Genomic DNA, 14,644 nt, shown 5'->3' on the forward strand with positions numbered 1-14,644 from the left:
TACATCATCTGAATAAATAAGCTTTCCATTGATGTATGGCTTGTTAGGAAAATATTTGGCCGACATACAACTATTTGAAAATCTGGAATCTGAGGGTGCAAAAAAATCAAAGTATTGAGAAAATCATCTTTAAAGTTTTCCAAATGAAGTTCTTAGCAATGCATATTACTAATCAAAAATTAAGTTTTGATCTATTTACGGTAGGAAATTTACAAAATATCTTAGTGGAACATGAATATCCTAAGGCTTAAAAGAAAAATCGATAATTTTGACCCATACAATGTATTGTTGGCTATTGCTACAAATATACCAGTGCTACTTATGACTGGTTTTGTGGTCCAGGGTCACATATATGTAATAAAGTAACATTGATTAGTGCCCATGTCTTTCCTTCTCCGGGTTCTGATAAGCAGCAGCACAGTTGTCATGTGCTACACAATCACCATCTAAATTTATACCTTCACAAACTCATACAGTCGTTAATAAAGCATGGCAGTTTGTTTGGTCCTTGTGGAAACGTCCACCCCACCCCCTGCATCCCATGCACATGCTCTCACACGCACACGGACGCATGTTTTCCATAGCTGGATTATCTCTGTTATTTTATTGGCTGTTAAGCGAGTGCTGCCGAATCATTCGGCCCGAGGGGGCGAGGGGAGAGCGGGCACACTGGATTACAGGGGGTGCTCACCTGTTACAGTGGTGTTTCCCAGGGAGGCGGCACAATGGAGGGTGTGTCCCAGCTGACACTCAGCACAAAAGGTGTGACCCTCAGACCCCAGACCCCAGACCCTCAATCCCTGGTGTGATTTTATTCAAGGTGAGCTCTGAATGCCGTCTGCAGCATCGCCATGGTTTTCTGACAAGCCATGTGATGTGCGCTGACACATGAGGTGCGGCCGCCCAGCTGACAGATTAAACCCTGCGGTCAGAGAGCGAGCGGTCGGGCCAGGCCACAGACCAAACGTGTGGGGAGACGGCCGGGAACAATAGTAGCACCTGTAATACAGTCTACTTGGGTCCAACGTGGTCATCGAGTTGAACTGGAATAGACTCCTTGTGTCCTTAAACCCTCTTTTGAAAGATTAGTCTTGGCGGGTCAATCAGAGCCCAGGAAGCCCTCCGCGCTCCGCTCCGGACACATAATGTGCTCTTGGTGCTCTTGTCAAAGCGCATGGTCACACTCCTGCGTCAAGCTGGACTTTATTGTTGTAGCCCTAAAGCAAGGAGAAAAGACAAACAGAGAGAGGAGAGAACTCAAGGGTCAAGCACCGGGTCCATCTCATTCCTCCAAAGGCTTTTGTGACCTATCTGAATTCATATGTGCATTTGGCATAAAGCACAACAGTTGCTATTGTGCGCCACGCATGAAATTGCTTTGAGTTGTTTAACAAGATAATAGGGGAAGCAAAATCTCCCTCGGAACGCGATTTTAAAAATGCGTCCAGAATTTGAAGGAAGCTGGGCCTTTGGCTGAGCTTGCGTGGCATTTACATGAGCTGATGTACAATAGCTCGATAGCCGAGTGGATAATGTTACACATTAACAGGGTTTCCAATAAGTCAACCTCTGCGTATCCATGGTGACTCTTTCCCCTTGGCTCCTTGGAAACAGATCAATCTGTGTATCTTATTGACCGGAGCACTCTTACTTCAGCTGACATTTTTTGGCCAGCCCAAACTCTGTTTATATGCTGGTTAGAGTTGCTTGCTTTGATCCTGTTTCACATTAAAGACAAAAAAAATTGTTAAAGTTTAAGTTCAGGTCCACAGTGACAGATTTAAAGGAATTATGTTTAATGTAGCACATCAGTGTATTTACTTAGGCTTCACTTAAAAGTTGATCATGGTCATACACAACTTCAAAAAACAAAATGCTAATTGAAAACACTGCAAAAAAAAAATCCTATCTTTAGTGAGTATTTAGGTCCTATTTTACACTTACACTATTTAAAAATCCTTGAAAGAACATAAAAATGTATCTGGACAATGTATATCATGATTTGTGGTAATATCTCAAATATTATTATATTTTGTCTTACTGATTTTTTCCCACTTGGTTTTAGTTTGATTATAAATAAAACAATTTAAAAAATCTGCCAGTGTAGTAATACAAAATATACAAGGTACAATCTATGAAAATAAGTCTAAATGTTTTTTGCATCATTTCTTCTCAGGCAAATTCAACTTATAAAGATTTTACCTGAAAAACAAGTCTAATTAAACTTAGTCTAATTTACAGACTATATAGACTGTATTTTTAAAGTAATTTTCCTTTTTGCAGTGAAAGTTTAAGAATTGCTCAGAAACTGTTAGATCTGTTAAACAGTTTATTGCACCCTTATACCTTTGGGGTTACAACAACGTATCACTTGGGCAGTAACCTTTGGAGGAGGAGCTTTGTATCTTATCTACCCCTAAAAGGTGTATATTCATAGCTTAGAGTAGTAATATGTGCCCTTAAAGGTACTACAATGAACCCTTTGGGGGTAAATAAGGTACAAAGGTGTCTCTTTTAGGATACTGCCCCAGTGACATGCTGTTGTAAGACTAAAGGTACAATTTTTGCACTGAAATTTTGGTAGAACTTTATTTTACAGTCCTGTTCCGCATCTACATACTATGTACTTATTATAGCAATTACAATAACCGGGTAATAACTAGGTACTAACCCTGAACCTACCCCTAAACCTAACCTTAACCCATGTAGTTATTACCCAGTACTTACTTGGGTAAGTGCACATACTGTAAAATAAAGTGTAACCGGAATTTTTTTTGAAAGTGTCAAAATCAAATCAAATCTTGAGGTGCCTAAAGATTTCCATCCCTAAACGCCATCGTGTATCTGGGGCTCTGTCAGGACTTCACAGGGTGGACAGATGCTCCTGTGGGCTCTGCTGTAGGTACGACTGCAGTATCACTTTCACCGAGTGCTTTGTGGATTTTTTTTCTGCGTATTCCCAGTGGATCTTCCCCATTTCTCTGTCTGTCACACCCGCCCCCAGATAGACGTGTATGCAGACATAATGGAGGCACCGAACACATGGTGCTGTTTTCCCCCCTCTCCGGCTAATATTAGGAAAGGTGTTATTGTCCACACCAAGAACTACAATGGCTCTTATTGAACAATATGCATGTGCGTCCCATGTTTTAACATGGAATAATTAATTGAATGCATTACACGCTTAATTTTATTCTCTGAGCATCTCTGTTCGTCTCATTATATGGCGCCTGTGTGAATTAATTGTTCCAATGAAAGCAAGTGTATTGATTTGAAGCCCAAACCTCCACCGCAGTTCCCCACCTTGTCTAGTGGTTGGAGCAGCTCCTGCCTGGTGATGCCCCTGCTGGAGGGGACAAATCTGGAGAGGGCTGGGTCTCCCCCACTGCTAATGCACGCTAATGCCAGTCCCTGACACCATGCCAGATGCTCCATTCTTGGCAGAGGATCTAAGGAAATGTCGAAGCACTCGTCCCCCGTATGGAGATCTCACGGCCGGTAGGAAAGCGGGACAGGACAGTGACACTCTTTTTCTCTCTCCCATTCCTTCTCCTGTATGGCCCCCAGATCTCTTACCTCCCCTCGGGCCTGCCGGATCCAGCTCCTCTCCGATCCTGACCTTTCCCACTGCAAGGCCCCAATCTGGGCTTATCCGTTGGAGGGCTCACTCCCCTCGCCAGTCAGCCAGCCAGGGATTTCAGGGCAAAAATAAGACATCTGTTCTTGAGGATTAGCAAATATTCTGTGCACCCCAGAAAGCCTGTTTGGGTATTGTGGGCTCAGCGAGTGGAACGGTTTATGGGTTACTTAAGTGCAGTTTGATGGCTGTGTTATGTACGTTGCGACTCTCTTGTACTCTGTGCGCCTTTTTAAGTGGGCTTGGCCAAATCAACATACTGTTATTGTATAACAATTACAACTTATTTTTCAAAATCCCTAACCGAATTTCTCAAAGCCCTTTCAGAACCCATTCTGACTCAGGCATCTATCTATCTATCTATCTATCTATCTATCTATGAAAAGCCTATACATAAAGTTTGACTTGATAAACTTTTTTAGTTAAAATCAGAGTTATGAATTTCAATTTATTTTAATTCTACTTCCTTGCATTTAAAATCAAATGATTTATTTGGAACTTAAAAGCATTCTCATTCTGAATTCTACACGGCACATAACCCAGAAAACTGGGTGAATTCACTGTCACACAAATAACGCTACACTGTAATATGAAGCATCGATGCCTTGCAATCAAACCATGACTGGACCGCATGGTCAATCCACTCATTAGCGCAGTGAGCGAGTGTTTACGGGCAGTCCTGGGGCTTTGTTTGTCTTTGAAATCAATGTGTAACCTGACCCCGCTTTCAGGTAATTTACCCCTGATTATGGGAAAAGTGCTCCCCTGTGCCAAATCATCTTTTCCACAGGGAGACCCTCAGTCACACCATTCAGATGCTCTTTACCTTTCCCATCAGCACCCTCTGTGCCTTGAGATGGGGGCTGGACAGAGACAGATGTAGCTACTGTGTTGGGTGACATTAGCCGGTCTTGATAGCCCTCAGGGGTAAAACAGCCTTAAGCCTCTGAGTCATAGGGCGACTGCATCGCTGCAGAACGTGCTGACCTCATGGAATGTCCGCAGGTGGCAGAGACACATGTCTGAAATGTGGACGTCACTACAAAGCTATTGAGAGGGCACAATACATGTGGGTGAATGTCAACAAAAACATGCCCAGGTCATATTTCATCCAGGTCATGTACACTCTCAGAAAATATGTTACAAAGCTTTCACTGGATGGTACCCTAATGCATAAAAGATAAAAAGTACATACCTTATATACCCGTACCTTAGTAGCTTAAAAGTATATATTAGTACCTAAAGTCTACAAACATGTACCATTTAGGTGTATATAAGCTACAAATATGTACTTTTCAGCTTTTGTACCTTAGGGTACGTCCCAGTGACAGCTTTTTTCTGTCTTTTTTGTAAGAGTGTATTTTTAAAAAAAAATAATTGAAATCTGCACAACAAATGCTACCATTAAAAAAAACATTATTATTATTATTTTTTATAAATATTTATATTATTACATTGAATTTATATTACTTTTTATAATATTACTTTTTTTGTGAAATGTGACCTGGAAATGTTCTGAACAGGTTTTGTGAAATGCACCCATTTAAGCGAAAAATAAGAATAAATCCCTTGCAGCTTTACCTAAAACAGACTACAGAAGTGATTAACGTCAGAACACAATATTTAGATGAGTCGTCTGGTGTCCCCGAAAAGTTATAATTAACGTGTGAACGCTGAAGTCTCTTTCAAGCTGCTAATCACAGTGGCCTTTTGCAGGAACACAAACAGGACTCATGGAGGCGAAACCTGAGTGTGGCCCCTTCATCTGGATTGTCTTTCAGTGAGCTCCTGGGAGCCACCATGCATCACTCGCACAAACATGGGATTATGTGCCATAGTAACACGGTATCGTGCATGCAGACGGGCTACGTCCCCACTCTCCCTTCTGTGGTGTTTAGATTTCTCCTGAACTCCAGCTCAGATACGATCATTAAAACAACAGAAACATAGTTTCCTGTTTCAGTGTAATGAATTAATAAGAGATGAGGGCTCTGTTCCAATATCTTATGAGTTGTCTTGCTGTCTACTGTGAATATAGACAGCTAACTTCTAAGGCAGGATCCTAACTGGACTAGAACCCCATAAGTAACTGATTTGGAACATTCTAACATACAAGTTTGGTCTTAGAATGTTTCTAAGCTAACAATATAATATGCTAATAATAAAAAAAAAACATATACAATAAACTCTAATAAACTGAATAAATAACTGAAGTCAAGCACCAATACTATTCTTGCAAAAGAGTAGAATAACTCCTGGAATGAATGAATGAATGAATGAATAAATAAATGTTTTTGTGATGATGCAAACTTTAGTGTGGGTATTTATAGTTTTCTTGTACGTGATCAGGACAAGAAAAATATAAATATATATATATTTTCATAATTTAAACTAAAAATAAAATATTCTCATAATTAAAAATAAAATATAAACAAACATTTTCATAATAAATATGAATTATAAATGAATAAATACATAAATAAAGGAAAACATTTTCAAAATAAATAAATATAAAAATAAAACAAATAATAAAAGTCAATTTTTAATTTGCAATATTTGTTATAAATTCATGTTGGCATATATACATTTATAAGCATCGCTCTTTTTTTTTGGTCAGCAATCTTTTCACCGAGTTCACTGCAGTGCATTCTGGGATTGCTCTCATACAAATTATGCATCATAGAAGGCAGTATAGTTATGCTACCTACCTTTTAGCATAGCCATTGCCATGTAACTATGATATAATACTGTCTATATAGGTAGCACACAAGGTTTTGGAACAGAGAGTCTCTTGGGAAAATCAGAGACTAAAAAGAGTCTCTATATATAGCAAGTTTTTGTGTGGATATTTTGAACTACCTTTATGAAACGGTGATGCAAATGTGCCCCCTAAATCTGATGCAATAGACGATCGTTGTTTTCATGTGTTGTGTGGTGGGCCCGAAGCCCCCTCGGTGAGGATGAGGGTTACTGAGCCTCCTGAACCCCATTCACAGCTATAACAGCAGCGGTGGTGCCGCCCCCCTGCACCTGCTCCCCGCGTGGACCCCATCATCCCAGCACCGCGGCCCCCAAGAGCCACATAGTGGGAGATGGGATCAGCATCCCCACGCTGAGCGAGACTTGCAACCTTCTTTCAAGATCCCAAATCCCCCCCAGCCTCCCCACCTCACATCCTGCATCTACTTTCGTGCACGTTTTGTGTCTATTTGAACTGTGACCTTGGGCACCCCCTGGAACTCTTGCGCTGTGATGTCAGCAGGGGGTATGGCGGAGGGCAAGCCAAGGGTAGCGGCTCGTTAGCAGGTCGAGGGCCGAGAGCTTCAGGGGCCGGATTAGAGTAATGAGGGAGATGATGGAGGAAGGAGAGAGAGCATTGAGCTTCACCTCAGCTTCCATCGTTCTCAGGCACTCCAGGAAGGCCGGGAGAGAAAGCAGCTCCCTAATTTCTGCTAATTATGATCCACTGTTACTCAATACTGGGTTTTCTCTGCAAAGAAGGGAATACAGAAAATAGTAAATCAAACATTGATGGCAAATCCTGGAAAAAAAAGTATTACAGTTTCCACATAAATATTAAGCAGCACAGCCGTTTAGTACATTGATATTAATAAGAAATGTTTCTTGAGCTGCAAGTCAGCAGAATCATTTCTGAAGGATCATGTGACACTGACGACTGGAGTAATGTAAAAAATTCAGCTTTGCATCACAGGAATAAATTATGTTTTAAAATATCAGAAAATACAAAACAGTTATTTTTAATTTTATTACTGTTATTATTGTACTTTAGATCAATTAAATGCAGCTTTGGAGAACACAAGAGGCTTTTTTTTCTAAAACATTAAAAATATATATTTACCCCAAACTTTTTAATGGTAGTGTAGGCCAGGTGCATGTGGACATATTTGCTGTTTGGGATTGACAACAGTAACAGGTGCAACTGTCAAACCGTACTGTTTGTCCTCAGACTGACCTGTTGTAAGAGCAGCTTAAAAACACTCTGAATGAATGAATAACCAAAATCAAGCACCTCTTCTATTCTTGCAAAAGCAGGGAATAAACCCTATAAAAAAAAAATAAAAAAAATAAATAAATAAATAAATAATAATAATAATAATAGCAATAATAGTAATTATTATAATAATTATATACATATATTATTTATTATTTGTATTATGTATATATATGTATATACAATTAATTAATTAATTACAAATCAGGACATTCCCAAAAGGAGGTTTTGGGAAATTTTGTCAGATTTAGCTCAATTCTGGGTACAAATTTGTACCTACAGTATATAATATTCACATATAATGCATTGACCATGCCACTTTCTAGTTATTGGTATCATTCATCAAAAGCACATATCACATAGCAGTCAACCACTTCTCCCACCACAAAAACGTGAGCAGAGAGAGACCGAGAGCCTACATGGTGCATGTATTCAAGCTTTCTCCTCATTCTTGGCAGACGTTCAGCCGCTGTAAACAACAGACACTGATCTGACCTTTTCAGTCGGTGGAGACTGAACTCACGCTGTGTGAGAGCCATTCTGCAGCAAGGGTGGCAGACAAAAGCTGAACTCACGACAAGAAATCGTTATTATGTAGGACAGGGGCTCTGGCTCACATTAACAGATGTGCACTTCTCTAAACTGGATGAGTATCAAGCACTTAAATGAATGCCCATGGGATTCGTGACACAAGGGGATTGATGAAGCTTCCCACTCTTTGTTGTTTTCTTTGCTCTGCAGGTTTTAAGAACCGTCCCAAGTCTCTCAAAGTCTTCGTGAACCCCATCAGCCACAAGAAAGAGGCATACCAGATCTACCTGGACGAAGTTGCCCCGCTCTTCAAGCTCGCTGACATAGAAGCTGATGTGACCAGTAAGTCTCATGCATCCGTACTGTACAAGATAACAAATGGTTACATAGGTAGCTTTTCCTCTCAGGTTCAGCTTGAAATCTTCACACACAGGTGATTGCCGCCCCCTCAGGCCTCACTCGAGGTCAAAGTGCATTAGCGTCTGCCCTCAGGGTCTGTTCACTCATAGGATTCATCCCTCAGTGCTCAACAATTCCCTATATACTAACAAGCTGGTGCTTTACGCCATTAGGAATTTGCAGTGGATCATAGGAAATCAATATTTTAGTGCGAGGAATGTCAAGGTCCCTATGTTAATGCATCATTTGAATACACACTTAAATGGGAAATTAATCATGTTTACCATTTTAATTGCCATCTCTCCATGCAATTTACTAAAAAACGAACATTTAGAGGAAAAAAAAATATTACTAGATGACTAATAATACAGAATATCAGAATATCCTACATTGACCTTTTTTTCTCAAAAAATCCTTGAAACGAAAAACTTATTTGAGAAGCAACACTGCATAAGATATCAAAACTTGTTTTTATAGATTCATACACTCTAAAATATGCTGGGTTGTTTCAACCCAACTTTGGGTCAAATATGGACTAACCCAACTTTTGGGTTAAAAATTGAATGTAAAAATTTAACCCAACGGTTGGGTTAGTCCATATTTGACCCAAAGTTGGGTTGAAACAACCCAGCATTTTTTAGAGTGTAGTATCTTGAATTTAAATGCATTTCATCTTACTGCACTGGCAGAATTATTATTTTTTTTAACATTTGCTTTTAACTCGTTCATACTTAAAAGAAGTGGATAAAAACTGCCAGTGCTGTAAAACAAAATATACTTGTATTACTGATGCATGCTCTGAAAACATGTATTTAGTATGCAGTGATGCTTTTCAATAAATTGCACAAAACGAAACGTGATTGGTTGCTTTATCTGTCAGTCATGGCCTCTTGGGCGGTCCTTGGCCATTCAAAGTGGCCATGGTTCCCAGACCTTCTGCCGCCAGTCTGAAAGTCTGGCTATGCGAGACTACATAGCATCACACTAGCAACCTATCCAACCATATATCAATGCTTTGCATAACCCACAACACCCCAGCATCATGGCAGTGAGCTTTGCATTAGCAAGCATATAGTTAATCAACAGACTCATTGAAAATCATAACTATTTTTACATTTGAGTTGGTGGCTAAAGGGCTGTTCACACCAAAACGATACCTATAACGATAACTATATTAGAGTCCACACCAAAGCATGTTAACTTTCTGTTTATTATGATTGCGTGCTGCTTTAAATCCTCAAGCTCTTCAAAGTCAGGTTGATTCTGATTGGCTGTCAATTTTTAGCTGGAAAAAACTATTGTGAAAGTGCTACCAGTGATATTGTTCCTCTGTGTTGTTGGGCCCTGTCCCAAATGGCACACTTCACGTGTACTTGCGATCTTGCGGACCTACAGACTTACTGTACAGGGCCTTGTAGTTAGAGTTGTGGTGGGGACTTCCCTACTCTCGTAGAATTAAAACTTTATAGTTATCATCCTTGGTGTGAACAGCCCTTAATTTGCATGAATTTGTACAATCTTATTCATACGTTTTTGTATTTTGTCTGCTTACGCCCCTCTGATGGTTACATTTAGGGGTGGACCCTCATGCTTACTTTGTTTTTGAAAATTATATGTTTCTGTACAAATAGACAAAATCACCACCTCGTAAAATAGTTATGTTTTCTCATGAGATTCGGTGGAGTTTATCAATTTATTTTTACTTTTAAAATGTTGTTTTTTCAATTGGGTTGCTGTAGATGAAAGTACAGCTTAGTGCTAGCAACTCCGAAAAACATTACCAACTGCTGGAACTGAGCAAATGTATACTGTCTAGTAGTGCATACATGTAAATGTGATGCTTATGAATATGCACACGTTTTGTATGATCTGCTTACGCCGCAGTAACATTTAGGTTTAGGGGAGAACCTACTTATTTTTTCTAAAAATCATATGTTCCTGTACAAATCACATTGAATGAATTCAAATGAAATCACCACCTTGTAACATGTTTTATCATGAGTTAATCAAATTATCTTGCTTTATTAAATTTGGCTTTCTGTAGCACAAACTGATAAAATGTATACCTTCTACAATAGAGTTATTTTACTTTTTTAAATTTGTGCTGGTTTGCTTTTTTAAATGTTGGTTGCTGTAGCTCAAACAATAGAGCATGGTGCTAGCAAAAACATTCTCATGAAATGCATGAACTGATAAAGTGCATATCAAATACATTCAAATGTGATGCTTATGAATATGCACAAATGTTTGTACAACCAAGCTCTCCTTTTCTTTTATTCCTACATCTCTCAATATCTCTCTGCAGTGTGTTTGTGGTTGTGTATGTGTGCTCATAAGTAGCAGCTGTACAACACTGCTGTGGATGGTTCTAAATGCATCTCATACTCATAATGACAGAAGAAGTGTATCCTCCGTCAGTAACCTGACCCAAGGGGAGGGACTGCACCCATCTGTTCTAACACAGTGTGGGACTCCCCCCTCTCCTCCCCTTTACCCACCTCCTCACATACACAGGACCCCATACTATATACGCATAGACATCCATGCACTACTACACACACACACACACCCAAACACGCACCAGGCACCCCCTACTTTTGGGAAGGGGACTTCACAATCTGTGCTCTAATGAATGTGGCTACCTGATTCCAGAAGCCATTTGAACAGTAATAGAATCCGTTTCTTGATGATGTGCTCCCGAGGGCAGAGGCTGAGAGCTCGAGGTGGAGCCATTAAACAACATTTTACCTAATAGAAATTAAATATCTCATTCTGCCGCTCAGAACGCAGAGCTTTGAGAATATACGTGATTTAATTAGCGCTATAGACTTTGTGAGAGATGAACAGGCAATATTAGCGAACTGTTGTGTTTGAGAAAAGCAATTACAGTGTGTAATTCACAGCTATTTACTGATAGCCAAAGCTTGTACATGGAAATCTCATTTTTGGCACTTATATGATCATTTAAGAGTCTAATTTAGCATTGTATGTGCTTAGACCAGTTTTAAATCGAAGTTAGATTTTTTTAACTAAAAAGAATGATATTTCACAGCTCAGGCCAGAATGTGGCTCAGTTAGTGAGATGTGAAAAAGGCGCCTGGGTTGTGGTTTTGTTTGGCAAGGTCAGAGCCACATGAGTGAACATGAAGTTCACTTTGACTTGTAAGTGCTCCCCCTACAGGTCAGCTCTGAGAATTGAACTCATACAGTAACTGAGTCTATGACTGTCTGGAACAGCACAATAACATACTACTATTTATGTAGTATGTGAATGTATATACACAGTATGCTAAGATCAGTGTACAGTACATACAGCAAAGCATACTGCAGAGAATACTGTATCCCACAATGCAATACCTTTTATTTCCATGTCACGAATGAACTGAAAATAATATAAGTGGCATTATTTTTTAAGTATCTTTTGACTCTGGTGATGTTTTTAAACAAAATTTGAGTAAAAAAATGGAAATTATTAATTTGTATTTATGAGATGATAACTGCATGTTTATTATATATATTCACATGATTTTCTGTCCCCACAATTGTGTACAGGTTTCATGGTCTGTAAGCTGGTACCAGGGAGAGCCAGGCATGTCATAATGAACAGACTTGCACTTGCATTTCTGTTTGCATCGTGAAACACATTTTTAAACAACAAAAAAACATCACATCAGCCACGGTGAGCCCTTTGATGGGTGGTCACAGCTGGGACCCGCTCCATGGTGGAGGTGCCCCAGAAAATGCTAAGTGGGGAGTGCACAATGCCATCTGCGGTGTGCCACCCCTCTTCCCCTGCATTCAGTGGCATTCTTCCGTGCCACACAGGCCAGGGGTTTCTGCCACACGACACCAAAACTGAATCGACAATTCTACTGGATCAAGCCTATATCCAACAAAATTTACTGATCACATTTAACCTTATTTTTCTGACCCATGACCCTTTGTTACTTGTTACCTAAGTTACATTACAGTACTGCAATAACTGCAGAAGTGAATGGTGGGAAAAATCTTGACCTTGTTTTGTACAGCTTGGGCAGGCCGAACACAAGAGCAGTCACCTCTTTGTACCACAACTCATATTCTTGATTAAAAATGCAAACAGCATGCAAGTATAAATTCTGCTTTACAGCCAGGACCATATGTTCGGCTTAAGCCATTTGCCAATGCTTGGAAAAGGGTACTAAAGGCAGTTTGGAGTGCTTTCATTTCGTTTTTGTTTGTAAAAAAACATTAACACTTTCTTTTCCACAGTCACTGAGAGAAAGGGCCACGCACTGTCCATTCTGAAAGACTGCAGCTTGGAAGACTATGATGGGTACGTATATATATATATTATTGTAATGCAAATTATTTTTTTCCCAAGATATTAGGTTCCCATCTCAGGGTTTTTATAGTTAACTAAAACCATAAAATATAAAATAAACATTAGCTTAATGAAAGGGAAAATTAAGGAAAGGGAAACATTTCACATTCTTATATGGTTTAATTTGATGCACTACTTAAAAAAAAAAAAAAAAAGCTCATCTTTTGGTTCAGCACATTTCGCATTTGTTCAGACATGAACATGGTGATGTCTGTCAATCAATATATTTTTTTAAAGTTATATGCTGGAGCGCAGTTCATGAGGCTATCGGTTCGAATAGGATTTTCGATTAATAAATACATTTTAGTCCATTCCTCACAGAAAGCTATTATGCATCTTCAGAAGATTTGTAATATAGCACACAAGTTGCATAAACTACTTTTGTAATGCGTTGTAGTCCTTTTGGGAGTTTGACAACCTCTGGTGACTATTCACTTTCACTGTATGGAAGAGAACGGTCATTCTTCTAAATAAGAAAGCAAGGAAGAAAAAGTGTAATTGAACAACATAAGCATGACAACTCTCATTTAAAAGGAGAACTATCCCTTTAAAGGCTGCTTTATGATGCGAGTGAAGATGGCATGAATTCAAAGCCAGATGACAGAGTAATCCTGTGTCTCTCGAGGTGACATTTAGCCTTAATAAATAAAGTAGTGTTGGGGGGGGGAAGAGAGAGAGAGAGAGAGAGAGAGAGAGAGAGAGAGAGAGTCCTCTTAAATATCTCCGGCCCCGGCTTAACGCTCATCCGTTACTGCCGCCCTACTGTTCAGCTGCATCCTCTGGGCTCGGTGGGAGAGGACGTGCTGGGTCTGGCACAGTGGTCTTTGATTAAAAACACAGTGTGCAGGTTCATGGCAGTGACAAAGGGACAAGGGCGAGCGAAGAACACATTCATGTTGAATGGTGATTAATCCGTGGTGTATGAAGGTGGTAAGAGGGCTTGGTGGCTGGGTTCTTGCGAATCTAGAAATAAAGAGATCAGACACTCAAGAGGTCATAGTGGAACTTCAACAGAAAGATGAAGGAAGACATAAAACCACAGGGTTCAGGATCACTGGGTCTGATAGTATTGTTTCAAAGAAGTGGTGTCAGTATTATTGTGAGGCCTATATAGGGCTGGGCGGTATCACAATATATATACTGATGATAGAGATGCATGCAGGACTGCTTTATATAATTTATATGTAGGAAATATAATTGTAACATTCTAAAATGTTTTTACGGTCACTTTTGATAAATCTAATGCATCCTTACTGTATAAAAGCATTAATTTGTTAAATAAAAATAAATAAATAAAAAAAATACTTACTCACCCCAAACTTTTGAATGGTATTGTGTAATTTAGATCTAATTCTGATCAGGTTATATAACTGCTTTAAAAAGACCAATATTTTATTACAGAATATTGAGGTTATCAATAGACATCAAACCTAATATTATTAAATGTACAGTAAACAACTCAACTCAAAGTAATGCTAATGAAAAATATAGTTAAAGGTGAAATGTGTAAACATACAGTAAATGCAAAAGTTTTTTTCTGCCATTGTTTGAACAAACAGAAGCACTCACCTTAAATTCACCCAATTGGTTGAGCCAATTTTACTGTGTAGAGCTGCTCAAACATTTCAACCCACAAATATCTTGTAGTTGTCTCTGCATGTTAAGCTGAAATGAGAGAACGTATTTTAACATTAAGTTTGTA

The 14,644-nt window shown here is 39.2% G+C and overlaps 1 protein-coding gene across 1 annotated transcript in view; it reads left to right on the forward strand.

Annotated features, from left to right (window-relative positions):
• Positions 1-14,644, forward strand: part of LOC107755377 (ceramide kinase-like protein) — a 52,895-nt gene that overhangs the window by 16,290 nt on the left and 21,961 nt on the right. Inside the window, exons 3-4 of the mRNA XM_016572159.1 lie at positions 8,391-8,522; positions 12,831-12,894. Coding sequence (XP_016427645.1) covers positions 8,391-8,522; positions 12,831-12,894 — 196 coding nt within the window. The remainder of the gene's footprint in view (positions 1-8,390; positions 8,523-12,830; positions 12,895-14,644) is intronic.

The sequence above is a fragment of the Sinocyclocheilus rhinocerous genome, unplaced genomic scaffold, assembly GCF_001515625.1.
Source record: "Sinocyclocheilus rhinocerous isolate Xijiao unplaced genomic scaffold, SAMN03320098_v1.1 scaffold1013, whole genome shotgun sequence".
In the NCBI taxonomy this organism is placed as follows: Eukaryota; Metazoa; Chordata; class Actinopteri; order Cypriniformes; family Cyprinidae; genus Sinocyclocheilus; species Sinocyclocheilus rhinocerous.